The following is a 14086-nucleotide window of genomic DNA, read 5'->3' on the forward strand; positions in this document are numbered from 1 at the left end:
GTGGTGCCCCACTCCCTTGCCCCACACCATGACCTATGCATCTCTTCCATCTTTTCCTGAATTATATCCTTCTAAAAAATATCTTTATTGATTTCAGAGAGTAAGGGAAAGGAAGAGCTAGAAACATCAATGATGAGAGAGAATCATTGATTGGCTGCCTCCTGAATACCCCCTACGAGGGATCAAGCCCACAACCCAGGCATGTGCCCTTGATTGGAATCGAACCCATGACTCTTCAGTCCACAGGCTGATGCTCAATCCACTGAGCCAAACCGGCTAGGGGAATCCTTTCTTAATAAATTGGTAAATGCTTCTCTGACTTCTGTGAGCCAATCCAGCAAATTAATCAAACCGGAGGAAGGGGTCATGGGAACCTCTGATCTATAGTTGGCTAGTCAGAAGCACAGGTGACACTGAAGTTATGACTGGTATCTGAATGTGTGTGTGTGGGGGGGGGGGGCAGTCTTGTAGGACTGAGCCCTTACACTTTGTGGGATCTGACACTGTCTCCAGAGAGGACACCCAGTCTGTGTCCAATGAGAATTGGATTTATTTTATTGCTTGGTGGTGTTACACACACATAGTGGTACACATACACACACACACACACACACACACACACACACACACACACACCCCTGGGAGGTATCTTTAATCTCTAATTATTATTTCTAATCATCTGCCGTGACCAAAACAATAAACAACAAAAAGATTAATTAGCTAAAGTACCATAATAACCACAATCTTAGTTTTCTAGTGATCACTCATCTAGAAACTATATTCTCAATGCCAAAAGGGTTAAGGAACCATCTCACAAAGAAGTTTCAGCCTTTAAGAATTTCACTTCCTTCTTGGGTTATTTCTCCAAATTGCACAAAAGGGAGGCAATGGAAATATTTTTCTTTTTCTGACAGGAAAACTATTGGGTGGATATTGCTAGCTTCTTTAACTCTTAAAAAAAAAAAATGTAACAAAGCACAATCTCCTAAAATAAAAATATCGTCCAGGCAGCACTAGCTGTTTGGATTGTGAGAATCATCTTCCAGAACTGTCACTGGAAAAAATGAGGGGAGTCTGAAAAAGAACTCTAATTCTCCCTCCTCGGAAAACCATCAAAACCCCATTACACCCCATCACATCCTAACAAACAATACCTTGTTTTGCTTTCACAATAGAAGGGCAAAAATGACAACGAGAAATTAATACTTGGTCCTAACTTAAGGGGAAAATGCTCTCCCTAGTTCTTGTTCAGGGTATTTTTTTTTTTTTAATTGAAGTTGGGAGCTCGTTACCTCTCGTGGACAATTATATACTATCTCTTGCCAAAGGTACCGATGGGTGGGCCGCAATTTTATGTAAAAAGAATAGACCTGGCCTTTCAAACTTCAGGGTCAGAGGAAGAACCATTAGGGAAAAGAAACACTAAGGAGGAGTTACAAAAGAAGAAGACTCCCCAGTCGGAATAAGTAAGCTTAGTAGGTTTTGCCTGAGAATGCTGCTGAAAGGGAGGATCTAAAGAAGTATTGCTTGTCCGGCCCGCGTGGCTCAATGGTTGCGCATCGAGCTATGATCCGGGAGATCACAGTTTGATTTCCGGTCAGGACACATGCCCGGGTTGCGGGCTCCTGCAGCCAATCAATGATTCTTTCTCGTCATTGGCGTTTCTATCTCTCTTTCCCTCTCCTTTCCCCTCTTAACAATCAAAAAATAAATACATAAAAATTATTACTTAAGGTCTAGTAATTTACTTCTCTACTCTATCAATTTCTATCTAGAGCAAGAGATTACATATGTTTATGTATGATGTGAATCCCCAAAGATTCTTTTCCAAGAAAATAAAGGGAATTGTATTTTTTCAACTCATTAGCAGCAAAGCACCCCATCCTCAAAGGCCAACCCACCCAAGTATCTCCAAAGAGCATTACCACGGCGGGCTCCTCAAATTCACCCAGCTGCCAACTTACCTTCCGGTTTGCCTACACATCAGTGGAAGTGCTTTCAACCTGAAACTCATTATCCAAGTAGAGGCCAATGCCTTTCAATATCCCATAATCCCCCTCCATTTCTTACCCTGCAAAGGCACCATATCGACAGCGATGAAATATCTGTAGGCAGGTTGATCCCGCCTCCACGAGAGCTAAGCTACCAGGACGTTGTCGGAATGCAATCGTGTGAAGCATGGAGAGCCATTTCAATTGATCACCAAGACCATTTGATTGAAGAAGCTGCCTTGGGCCTTTCAACCTTACACAACAGTGAGTGTTCTGGAACTTTCAGACTAAAGCGATTTCAGTTAAAATGAAGAATAGCCTCTAACACATGGTGAAAGCGGGTCTCGGCCCAGGTCATGGGATCATGTCAACAGGACATGAGCATCCAAAGAGAAAAAGAAGAAAGCAAAATTCTCCTCTGATCCAAAGTGAAAGTGACAAAAGGAACCACGGCTCCTGGCTTCCAGCTGCCACCGAGAGGCACCGGGAGTCAGGAGAGTCGTGGGGGCGGATGACGGGGGTCCACGATGCCAGTCAGAGCCTGGCTGTTTGTTCAGATCTGCAGGGCCTGCTCCTCCTGACCAGGCAGGACAGGGGTCTCCCGCAGCCTGGACCTGGGCTGCAGTGCCACGCCGGGAAGGAGGCTCGGCCGCTGCCCCGTGGACCCCGGCCTGGTCTGTAGCATGCGGGAGTCAGGCATGTGAGGCGGGATCTTCAGCACGAACCACACAAAGAAGCCATTGTCCGGGGGGAGTGACAGAATATATTGTAACTGCTCCCGTCATGTCATCAGGCATCACTTTAATAGCCATGTGAGCGTTTTAACTGGAAGCTAAAATGACTCCCGTTTCAATGAAAAGGGGAGGTGCCTCATTGGAAGGCTCACAATTCACCCGCGGCAGCTGCCAGGCACGAGGACGGAAGTGCCAGGCGTGCAATCGCAGGGCTGGTTTTTGTCTCTCTGGGCAGGCAGCCTTTCGCTCTATACTTTGTCTCCCCTTACAACGAAGCGATGAGCAAGTTACAAATATAATTATTCTATTTCCGAACAAGCGGTAACACAGGCCACGGAGTGCCGAGAGAGGACTGCTCGCTTACCTCTGACTGTAAGGCTTGTTCATCTTCAGCAGTGTTGGGTAAGATTGCCCAGGTTATGTTGGCACTGGCGGATGGCAAAGAGCCAAATGTCCCATTTTTCAGCTGCTCTGTGGAATGTGACTTGGGCCCGGGCCATCCCAGGATGTTTTCTGAAATAAAGACCTAGATTGATGCCAAGTATTTTCCAAATTGCACATTCACAGCTCAAGAAATAGTTCCACCTAGCTGTACACAGGGAGTGACTTGAAATGGGCCCACTCCTGAATGGACCGCGGAGAATTTAAGGGGAAGCTTGTTTTGAGCGAGTACCAGGCGTGGATTCAGATGGTCTGTTTATAAGCTCGCTTCTAAGTAATGGCAGCCTCAGAATCACCACAGGCTGTCTCTCTCCCCAGCCCTGAACACAAACTGACATTTTACCAAAGCTATGTTTTCTTTTTCTTTTTTTAAACCATGCCCAAGGATATGTTTATTGATTTTAGAGAGAGAGGAAAGGAATGGGGAAGAGAGAAACATCAATGAGAGAGAGAAACGTCGATCATTTGCCTCCCATTTGTGTCCCAACCCAGGATCAAAGCTACAACGTAAGTATGTGCCCTGTCTGGGAATTGAACCCACCACCTCTTCGTGCACAGGATGATGCTCCAACCAACTGAACACCCAGCCAAGGCAGAAGTCATTTTCTTAAAGGTGTTAAGGCGTTTCTCTTCTTTTTTTTAACAATAAATAAATAAATAAATAAATAAATAAAAATTTAATGTTCACAATAAAAAATAAAAAATCTAATTTTATCAAAATTGGGCTGCTCAAAATGTGGTGTGAATGTCACTTGATATGATGGCCACAGCTTAGATGTACTCGTTCCATTCTGTCAAGAAACACTTTATAAGCACCAACCTGGTAAACAGAGAGCATTTCTGAATCCTCTCCCCATCCTTGACAAAACAGGCTTTTTAACTGGAATGTCTTTTTAAGTGTCACATGTTATTACAGAATATTTGCACATGCTTACAATTGAGGACAGGAATAACCAGAGGTGGTTTTGTTTTTTGTTTTTTTGTTGTTTTTTTTTTTTACCTCTTTAATAGCAATTCTGCCATTAGAATGAGAGTAGGTCTCAAACTCAGCTGACCCACCTTCTGTTTTCAGTGTAAATGGAGGGGTAAGTGAGGAAGAAACAGTTGGCTGGAGCAGAGACCACCTCATGTGGACGGTCAACCTTTCAGCATCGTAGAGGTTCTATCCTTAAAGCAGTCAGATGCCTCAGCCTTTTCACTCGAGTGACTCAAAGAAAAATCTATAAGTATCCCAAACTTGAACACCAGGAGGGGGTCTGGCTGATGAAAACACAGTAACAGAGGCCATTGCAGGGGCTGTCCACGTGCTTATGCTTATATCTGAATGTGTTCAATATCCAAACCAACATATTTTTATGCAGAAATCTTTCCTTTACGTCAAGCGTTGTACCATATAATTCTGCTGCTTAAAAGCGTCAAGTGGCTTCGCACTGCAAATGAAACGCAATCTAAACCGCCTGCCTTGCGAGACCGCCGGCCTCATTTCATTCCCTCTGCATGGCTCTCTATCCTCAAGCCATGCTGATAATTCTTCCACTCCTCGGTGAGCCCAGTTCATTCCAGTCGAGAGCCTTTGTGTGTGCTGCTGCTCCTGCTCGGAGTGCCTCCCCTGCAGGCCGATGTGGGGGGAGAGCGGTGCCCCGCAGAAATCCGGGGGTTGCCTAAATGTCACCTGCTCAGCAAAGCCCCCGTCCCCTTTCTGGCCAAATCAGCACGGAGAGCCACTCCCTGTCACATCCGTTTACTGTCTTCACAGCACTGAGCGCCATCTGGACTGGCCCTGCTCTTTTATTTAACCAGCGTTGTTCTCTAGAAGGTCAGTTACTTGAAGGCGGGATGTATCGCCCCTGGATATGGCTGTGGCCCTAGAGTAGGGGTAGAAGGCCCTGGAAATCGTTTGGTCTGGCCTGCGAAGGCATTAGGGGTGAGTTCCGAGAACCTACAACATGATCTAGCAAAGGGTATGCACTTAATAAATACAGGGCATCCCCCTCTCCCAAATGTGTACACACAGTTTGCATAATTATAAAGGCAAGGTTTATTAAAATACATTTCATTTTCAAAATGGAGCTATCAGCTGTTAAAGTGTGCATACATTTTTTTGGAATACCCTGTATGTGCCGAGTGAATGAATGAATATTAAGATTTTCAGAGATAATACATTTTTTTAAAAAGTGTGTTTTACAACCTCCTCAAAATTAAAAATAAATAAGAAATGGCAATAATAAAGACAAAGTGGAATGGTGGTTGCAAGGGGCTGGGAATGAGGGGGGATGGAAAGTCATAATTTAATGGGTATAGATGGAAAGTTTTGACAATTGCTCATACAACTATACGTGAATGTTTTAAACACTACTGAGCCAGGTACTTAAAAATGGTTTAAGATAGTAAATTTTTTTATATGTGGTGTTTTACCACAATTTATAAAGGCAAAAGGCATCCATATAGCAGTCCTTGATGTCATTTAAAATAGGTGAGAACTCACAACAACACTAAAATCAACTGCTGCAGAACGATCTAAGACCAGACTCGGGTGCAAGACAGCAGAATTTGCCATAAGAAAGGTGGCAAGATGCTTCTTAGCGGTCCTGCTGACTAACTCCTGCCCAGAGTCCTAAAGTTGCATTCAGATCATCAATACAGAGGTACCACCTTTTTAAAGTTTTATTTTATTACACAAATAGTGCATGTCCTCTAGATTAATTAGGAAAGCTAAAAAAGCACCGGGGAAAGAATGGGATCTGCTTGTCTAGGCAGACAGGAGAATGTTCCCTCCATTACCCCCCCCCCCCCCCCCAGTTTTGTCCCTCCCTCCCCTTCATCCCACCATCATCAGAGATAGTAACCAGCAGACAGCAGAGCAAGAAGTAGAGGAGGTGATATCCTGCATCCTGGGATAGACAAAGGCCAGGACAGGAGGATGGGAGGTAGCAATGCATGCTGGGGAATGTAGTTTTTTTGTATCCTCTGTGGATTCAGAGTATCAAGGAACCAGCGAGTGAGGACAGGAGAGAAGCCCTTCTCAGACCATTACAGCTCCTCTAATAAGTGAGCACTGGTTGGGGAGTCTGGATAGACAGGTGTCATATGAGGATGAAGGAGGAAAACTCTACCAGAGTGAATGGAAAGGGTTGTATGGAGTAACAGTATCCTCAGAAGGCTTCCGGGAAGAAATCTCTCTCTGGCTGAGGTGGAAAAGGAGATGAATGCACTGTGGAATTATTATGAGGATATGAAATTAATGTCACTAAAAGGAACCCTGAAACTAGGAAAAAGTCGACTCAACCCTGTAGAAAGTCAAATAAGGCTGTTCTTTCTACTGGTGTGCAGTTGCCAAGGGCATAAAGACAGCACTCAGACAGGAGGCCATAGGGACGTGCCCAACAGAGATCCAATAGACCCTGAAGGGCAGACGTCGGATCGGAGAGCGCTGTGGGTGCTGCTGAAACAGTCTGCCGCCTTCCAGCCGGAGCTTGCCAATACTTCCTTAGGCTTTTTGGGCCTGAAATTTCAAACTCATGCGAAAGCAGACACACAGAACAGTTTAACGAATGCCTAGCTCATGAAGTGTCGCCACATTTTTAAATAACAAAAATCAACAGGGAAAACATTTTCAATCATTTAGGCAGAAAAATTAGACTTGTCTTAAAGGGGAGGAAAAAAAAAAAATCAAACTAGTCTTGAATTTTGCTACAACACTAAATGCCAGAAGGCGAATAGATGAAAAGTGCAAGTGAACCTGTAGATTGAGGAGGGGGTGGGGGAGGGGGTGAAGGGCTTGGAGGATAATGCTCTTCCTCAGCCAAATGGCCTTCCCTATGCTAAACAAGAGCCTGCGTTTCCGGAGCTCTTGCTAGATGCCAAAGGCTATATAATTTCCGTGTGTTAACTCATCTAACGCTAAGGCAGCCCATGAGGCAGGGCCTGCTATTATGCCCAAGAGACAAGTAAGCAGCAGCGGCACAGAGCCAGTTAAGTGGTAGAATTAAGATCAGAGCCCAGACCCTTAAACTCTACACTTTATGCCTTTTTAGCAGCACTGAAGAGGCTCGGGAAACATGCAACATCCTAGTGGGCAGGACACTCCTGGAGAACATCTACCAATATATAACGAAAAGCGGCAGAAATTAAGAACTCAGGGCGGGAGAAGTCGCTTCTAAAAGGACTAGTGGTGAGCAATGAACCCAGTTAAACAGAGCTGAGCAGGGCTGGGACTAGGCTCACGTAAAAAGACACGCCCATCAAACGCAAAATGTAAAGAGCCCCCAGGACACTCAGCAATCAGGTCAATGATATTTTTAAAATAAGAAATAGCCCTGACTGGTTTGGCTCAGTGGATAAAGCATCGGCCTGCGGACTGAAGGGTCCCAGGTTCGATCCCGGTCAAGGGCATGTGCCTTGGTTGTGGGCACATCCCCAGGGGGGGGGGGGGTGTCAGGAGGCAGCTGATCGATGTTTCTCTCTCATCCATGTTTCTAACTCTCTGTAAAAATCAATAAAATATATTTTTTAAATAAACAAAAATTAAAATTAATGTCCCCCCAAAGAGTATAGGACTTTATCTCACTTGCCTCACCTTAATCCTCACCCTATTGAATCCTGTTCTTCCTATAAAATTTTAATATTCTCATTCTCTCTCCCTCTCTCCCCCAGTCTCAAGAATTTAAAAAAAAAAAAAAAAGACCACACTCCCAAGGAGACCAGCCTTTTCCAGTTCTGATGCAGCCCCGTGTGCCTTTCTGCACAGAATCGGAGGCTTGCATCTCAGCTGGGAAGGGAGATGGTCGTTATCATGTGCCTCCATCAAGCTGCTGAAACAGATTTAGAAATCACCAGGAGCAGAAGAAAGCCACGTCACGTAAGCCTGGACCAAAAAGCCAAGCAGCTTTATTCATTTTAATTACAAGCCTCTCCACAAACACAAGTTCAATGAGGCATTTCAGCTCACTGCATCTTAGAGACAGCATCGGAGACAGGCCCAGCAGCCCCACACGCATGGGTGGGAGGCAGATGAATACGAAAGTATTTTTGGATTTCGGTCCAGGTGCGCCTCGGTGTGCTTAAAATGAAATGAGCGTTTGCAGACCAAGACTCCAGAGGCAACACATTTCCCAGAAGATGCAATGAGATGCTCCAGGAGATGAAATACTACAAGACCACAGATTAATTTTTGATTTGGAGAAGGGACAGAAGGGGGGGCGGGGGAGGCACAAGGGTCAGAAGGCAGAAAGACTTGAAGCAAGAACGAGGCGCTTGGATATTCGGTATGCGGGGGGCGAGCTGGGCCTCCCTGCCCGCTGAAAATGTAAAGGAAACCCTGGCAGAGCTGAGCTTTAATGAGATTTTGATTTCCACCAGCCCAGCCCGGCCTAGCCCGTCTTACATAGAACTGTTGTGTGTTTAACAGTGGGAGTCGGGCTGCTAGAGCTTCCATCCACCCCAAGATCCCTGAGATTCCAAACAAGTGTATTTTGTGATGACACCCCCGGGGTTACCACAGTCTCTCCTTCCACTAGTCTGAGATTCTAGAATTCAGTTTTAACTGCAGGCAACTAGGATGTTTTGGATGCAGGGAGTTGATTCCATTTTTCCCCCTTATTATGTGGCACCAATTTTAAAATTTTATTTATTGATTTTATTGTTTTGATTTTTTTTTTAGGGAGGGGAAGGGAGAGAGGGAGAGAAAGACAGAGAAAGAGAGAGAGAAGCATTGATCACATGGCCCAATCGGGGATTAAAACCATAACCTGGACATGTGTCCTGACCAAGAATCAGACCTGCCACCTTTTGGTGTACGAGACAATGCTCCAACCAACTGAGCCACACGGGCCAGGGCCGTGGCACAGATTTAAAAGACACGTGCAGAAGGCTTTAAACCTTAAGGGGCTGTGTTAGATGCAACTGAATTAAAAGTGTTAAGAAGACAAAGAAACAAAACAACCACTGTGATGCCATGCTCCCTGTATTCCCCAATCTCCATCCAAGTTCCTCAACAAAAATGGCTGAAAGGAAGGGAGGCTGGGCAGAGGGGGCAGGGAAGATATGCAGGAGTAACACCATAGGTGCCATAATCACTCCTTCTCTCAAATAGTTTCCATTCCAACCTGCCAGCGCATCTGAAATTCCACCTTGAGCTTCGTCCCTCCAGGTCCTTAAAAACACACGATACCCAATGAAAATCAGGGTTAAAAAAAAAGATAGAAATTAGCTAGAAACCATCCCTGATGAATGAAATAAGGGATTAAGTCTAGGAAGAAGAAATGGCTCAAGCTTACATTGACAGTGAAAGACCCCTGGAAGGAGCCTCTTGGGTTACAGAGGCTAGAAGTCACGCTCCAGTGTGAGAGGGAATGTACTGGGAAGCCTCCAGCCTCACTCTGAACGTGTGCCCATGCCCCAGTGGGCCCGTCTCTCGCCTCTTAGCAGGAGGGGGGGGGGACCTTGGACAAGTAATTTCATTGCAACTCATCTAAAGGATGGGCATAATAATATCCACTTTGTGAAGATTTCAGAAAATATGCAGCGAAGGCCAAACACTGGTAGAATCAAACCTCAGTAAATGATAGCAAACACTGGTAGAATCAAACCTCGGTAAATGATAGTGGGTGTTACAGAAAGAAACCTAAATGACCCGTACACTGTCTATTCTGGAAAACCAACATCCCTTTCGATCTTAGTAAAACAGAGAGCAAAAGAGACTTGAGAAAAGTATGAAATATAGACCATCATCATAGCACAGCTTTAGTGCCCTCATTTCCTCATTAATAAGTTAATCCCAGTCAACAAAGCTCAGTGAAGCTTCTGTGAGTCTCTTCATTCTAATGCTTTATAAGTTAAACATGGCCAACCTCAAACTAGTTTCCCCTTTATCACAGAACTTAATCTTCATCAATATATTTATATCTGCTTATTGATTAAACCCTCCTCCAATAAGGACTGAGGCATCTTAAGGAAGTGGATTATTATCTCTGACTTCTAGATAAGTAACTAGAAACGCTTCTGGTACGTATTCCAGAGAAATTCTCACACAGGTCCGTAAGGGGACAGGCAGGAGGATGCTCACTGCAGCGAGGTGAGCGGAGCAGAGAGCAGGAGGCCATATGCCTGTCCATCACCGGCGAGTGTTGGGTATAACGTGGTGGACACACAGACCAGATGCAGCCGACTGATGGATTTTAAACACATGGCAAATGGGATGAAATTTAGAATAGGATGCCAGCAAGTCTAAAAGGAGTTCTTGTAAACATGTTAGTTAGATGTTTCATAGGATGTTATAGTTCTGATTGGTAAGAGAGCAGTATAACTCATACTGGGTAGGGAAAGGGGGAAGGATAAATGGAGAAACCCTTGAGTTGGATAAAATGATGGATGGATGGATGGATGAATGGTGGATAAGAGATGAGTGTAAAGGAGGAAGGCAATGGGGGGCGCCCCCACCCCCACACTTCGATAGGACTCATTTGTAAGCACAGAACTGCCCGCTGGGAGGTCTCACCTGAGGCCACTGGCTTGTGGCTGGCCTGGCCCACGTGGTGCACACTCTGCTGCAACAAGTTGAAGCACTCCCCGAGGCAGCTGAGGGTGGCGGCGGAGGTAGCTTTCAGGAGCAGAAGATCCTGGTCCAAGGCAGTGAGGGGGCCGGAACCAGGCAGAGACTCGATGGCGTGCACCAGGTTCTTCTGCTGGCCTTCCACCTGGTTCATCATCTACACAATGGGAAGATAGCAAGGAGGGGAGAGTCAGAGCTTCAACCACAGGACCGGAGAAAAGTGGAGAGAGAAACCATCATCACCCAGACAACTGCTGCCAGGGTCAGCTCAGATCGTCTTTAGTACATGAGTCCTTTTAAAAAAAAAATAGATTATTGATTTCAGAGAGGAAGGAAGAGGGAGAGAGAGGCAAAAACATCTATGATGAGAGAAAAACATTGACCAGCTGTTTCCTGCATGCCCCACACTGGTGATTGAGCCTGCAACCTGGGCATGTGCCCTGACCGGGAATCGAACCATGACCTCCTGGTTCATAGTCTGACGCTCAACCACTGAGCCACGCCGGCTGGGCAGTACATGAGTCCTTTGACAATATAGGCCCCGGTGAAACCTGTCTATCCAAAAGCACACATCTTTAGCTCTGATCACACAAGCATTTTAGAACTTTGGAGCTGAAAGGGACCATTAGGGCCATGAGTCAATAAATTCATTACAGGTATAAGTCCTTGTGACCATCTTTGAGGTTCTTTCACTATGGAAGGCTAAACGAGAGAGTGAAGAACTGGGCCTTGCCTAGAACAAGGTCAATACCTTGCTTTTCCTCCAGCTCTTATTACTAACTCCATGGCAGTCTTTTTTGGAGTTCAAGAAACAAGTGAAATATAGGGCTGGCGATTTGTACGAGTGAGACTGGAGGAAAGCCAGCCCCCAAAATACCAAGTAGGATGTGATTTTCTTAACATCACGCAAGATGCCAGGAAGGAAGGGACACCCAGGGATTCCAGAGCCAGCCCTAAGACACCCCCAAATTACCATCTTTTCTGGCCTAGCTTCAATTCCTGAGCTACTGGTCTAATTGTATCTTCAAACTGACAAATCAAGGAGAAGAACTCAAGAACTAGAAAAGGACTTTACCAGTTATCTCCCTCCTCCTGTCTTACAACTTATCTCACTAACCAAGAGGATGTACAGAAATTACACATTCACAGTCATTCTGAAAAGTCAGGAGCTACACCGACTGGCCCAAGACCCAGGGCTGGTCAGCGTCAGCAGCAGGGACAACTCCTGACCCCGCTCCGCTGTTCTTTAAGCTTTCTCCACACACACACACACACACACACACACACACAAAAAAAAAAAAAAAAAATCCTTACTCTGAGCCAAACCTCCTGCTTTGCCACAGTCATCCCCACAGAATACCTGTCAGCTTCATGATGTCACCGGCTGGGGAGAAGCAACCATTCTGTCTGGACCACTGGACTTGGACACAAATCTCATTCCAGGCTCAGCCTTATTTTTCTATTTCCTTTTGAAAACAAAGTCTTGCGGGTTTCTAGCAGTCTGTGTACTTATCTGCTTTAAAAAAAAAAAAATTATCCACTGCAATCCTACTTCCCAAAACAGGTGCCATAAAAAAAAAATAAATAAATAAAAATAAAAAAAAGATATTCTTTTAAAATCAATGCTGAACATATTGCACAGACAGGTTTGCCGAATTCTCACTTTCATGTGACATCCACCCTTTGGGCAGGCATATTATTTTTTGCAGATTACAGAGGTTACACCTAGCCATTAGGACTCCTGAAACAGTACCGGAGGCATAACAGGGGCTCCACAAGCATTCACTTCTCCTTCAGCTCTTTGCTTTAAAGCCACCCTCTGAAGAAAACTTCCGGAACCACATAATTTAAAATTGCACCTCCAGCCTAACCCTTGGCATGCCTATCCTCTTTACCAACTAATTTCCCCCCACAGCACTTAGCCCTTCCAACTCAACTTGTAATTTCTCTCTTATGTTCGTTTGTGCTAGGGAGAAAGCAGACATCTCATATCTGTGCTCTTCACTAATATATCCCAAGTACAGTCAATATCTGTTGGATGAATGGATGCATGCTTGCATGACTCCCCAGTCTCACTCTTCTGTCACTCAAATGCAAGAGACCTTTCAAAGGTGCATTTATGACACCTTTACTAGTAAGTCCAAAGAAGTCATTATGCTCGGTTGGTATTATATGGCTAAGACTTAGCAAAGAATAATACCTCCATTATCAGTTTAGGTTTGCCAAGAAATACTACCGACTGGTTTAATTTCACTTCAAAAAATATGAAATGTTTATGTATTCTTTGACAGCCAGCTATATGTATACAGAGCCGCTAATGGCGAGGGAAAAGTGAAGTTCAAGCTATTTGTTGTAATCAGCATTTCTGTAAATTCCTACCATAAAATCTTGTCTTAGGAAAATGATGTGTTGAAAGGAAATAGAAAATGGAATGAGGAAACATAAAATACATATGTTCTTGACTATTATGCATGATGAAATAATGCATAAGAGGAATAGGTAAGTAAAATTAAGCCATCACCTCTATGGGATACATATGTTTTTAATCAATGACAAGAAGTAACTTTATTCCAATGATATTGAATAGGATAAATGTTATTTCACAAGCATAAAATATTATGTAAATCTCAGCTAATCAAAACACAAAACTGACTTACAAAATCTTCTAGTCTACCTCAACAGAGGCACATGCCCAGAGATGGAACCCAGATATCTGCTCTCTGAAAAGTGTTCAAACAGTATTTATTGAAAGCCTATTGCCAGAGCCAGCATCAGGAATGTCGTGCTACAGGGGGCATTTGAACCAGCAGTGGGTACATTTGTCAGTTATAATGCCTGAGAACTACTGGCACGAGAGGGCAGGGGTCAGAAGTGCTAAATACCCCACAAGTCAGGGCACAGTCTCATATAAGAACTTTCCAGCTCGAAATGCCAAGAGTGCCTCCTGGAGTTATCCTGTGCTAGAGACATGTAAAGAACCAGGCACTCGCCCAACCGGCATGGCTCAGTGGTTGACCATCGACCTATGAACCAAAGAGGTCATGGTTCGATTCCCGGTCAGGGCACATGCCCGCGTTGCGGGCTCAATCCCCACTGGGGGGTGAGGGGAGGAATGTAGGAGGCAGCTGATTAATGATTCTCTTTCATCATTGATGTTGCTCTCTCTTCCTCCCTGAAATCAATAAAACTTTATATTTATATATTTTTAAAAGAGAACCAGGCACTTGATTCCAATCTTTCTTGGTAACCTGAGCCCTAAAACTGAAACAAGCCTAGCACAAGGCTTCACACACAGCAGACTTCTCCTCAAGATCCATTTTCTCCCTTTTTCCACGTGAAGCGAAATAGAACTTTAGTTTTGAATGACACAA

At 44.6% G+C, this 14086-nt stretch overlaps 1 protein-coding gene across 3 annotated transcripts in view; it reads right to left on the reverse strand.

Annotated features, from left to right (window-relative positions):
• OSBPL10 (oxysterol binding protein like 10) overlaps window positions 1–14086 on the reverse strand; it is a 196882-nt gene that overhangs the window by 42835 nt on the left and 139961 nt on the right. For all 3 annotated transcript variants that reach the window (XM_084902489.1, XM_084902487.1, XM_084902488.1), the window contains 2 exons: window positions 10662–10872; window positions 3090–3238 (listed from right to left, as the gene is read on the reverse strand). In XM_084902489.1, the coding sequence (XP_084758615.1) occupies window positions 3090–3238; window positions 10662–10872 (360 nt within the window). The remainder of the gene's footprint in view (window positions 1–3089; window positions 3239–10661; window positions 10873–14086) is intronic.

The sequence above is a fragment of the Pipistrellus hanaki genome (genome assembly GCF_964339955.1).
Source record: "Pipistrellus hanaki genome assembly, chromosome: 13".
Lineage (NCBI taxonomy): Eukaryota > Metazoa > Chordata > Mammalia > Chiroptera > Vespertilionidae > Pipistrellus > Pipistrellus hanaki.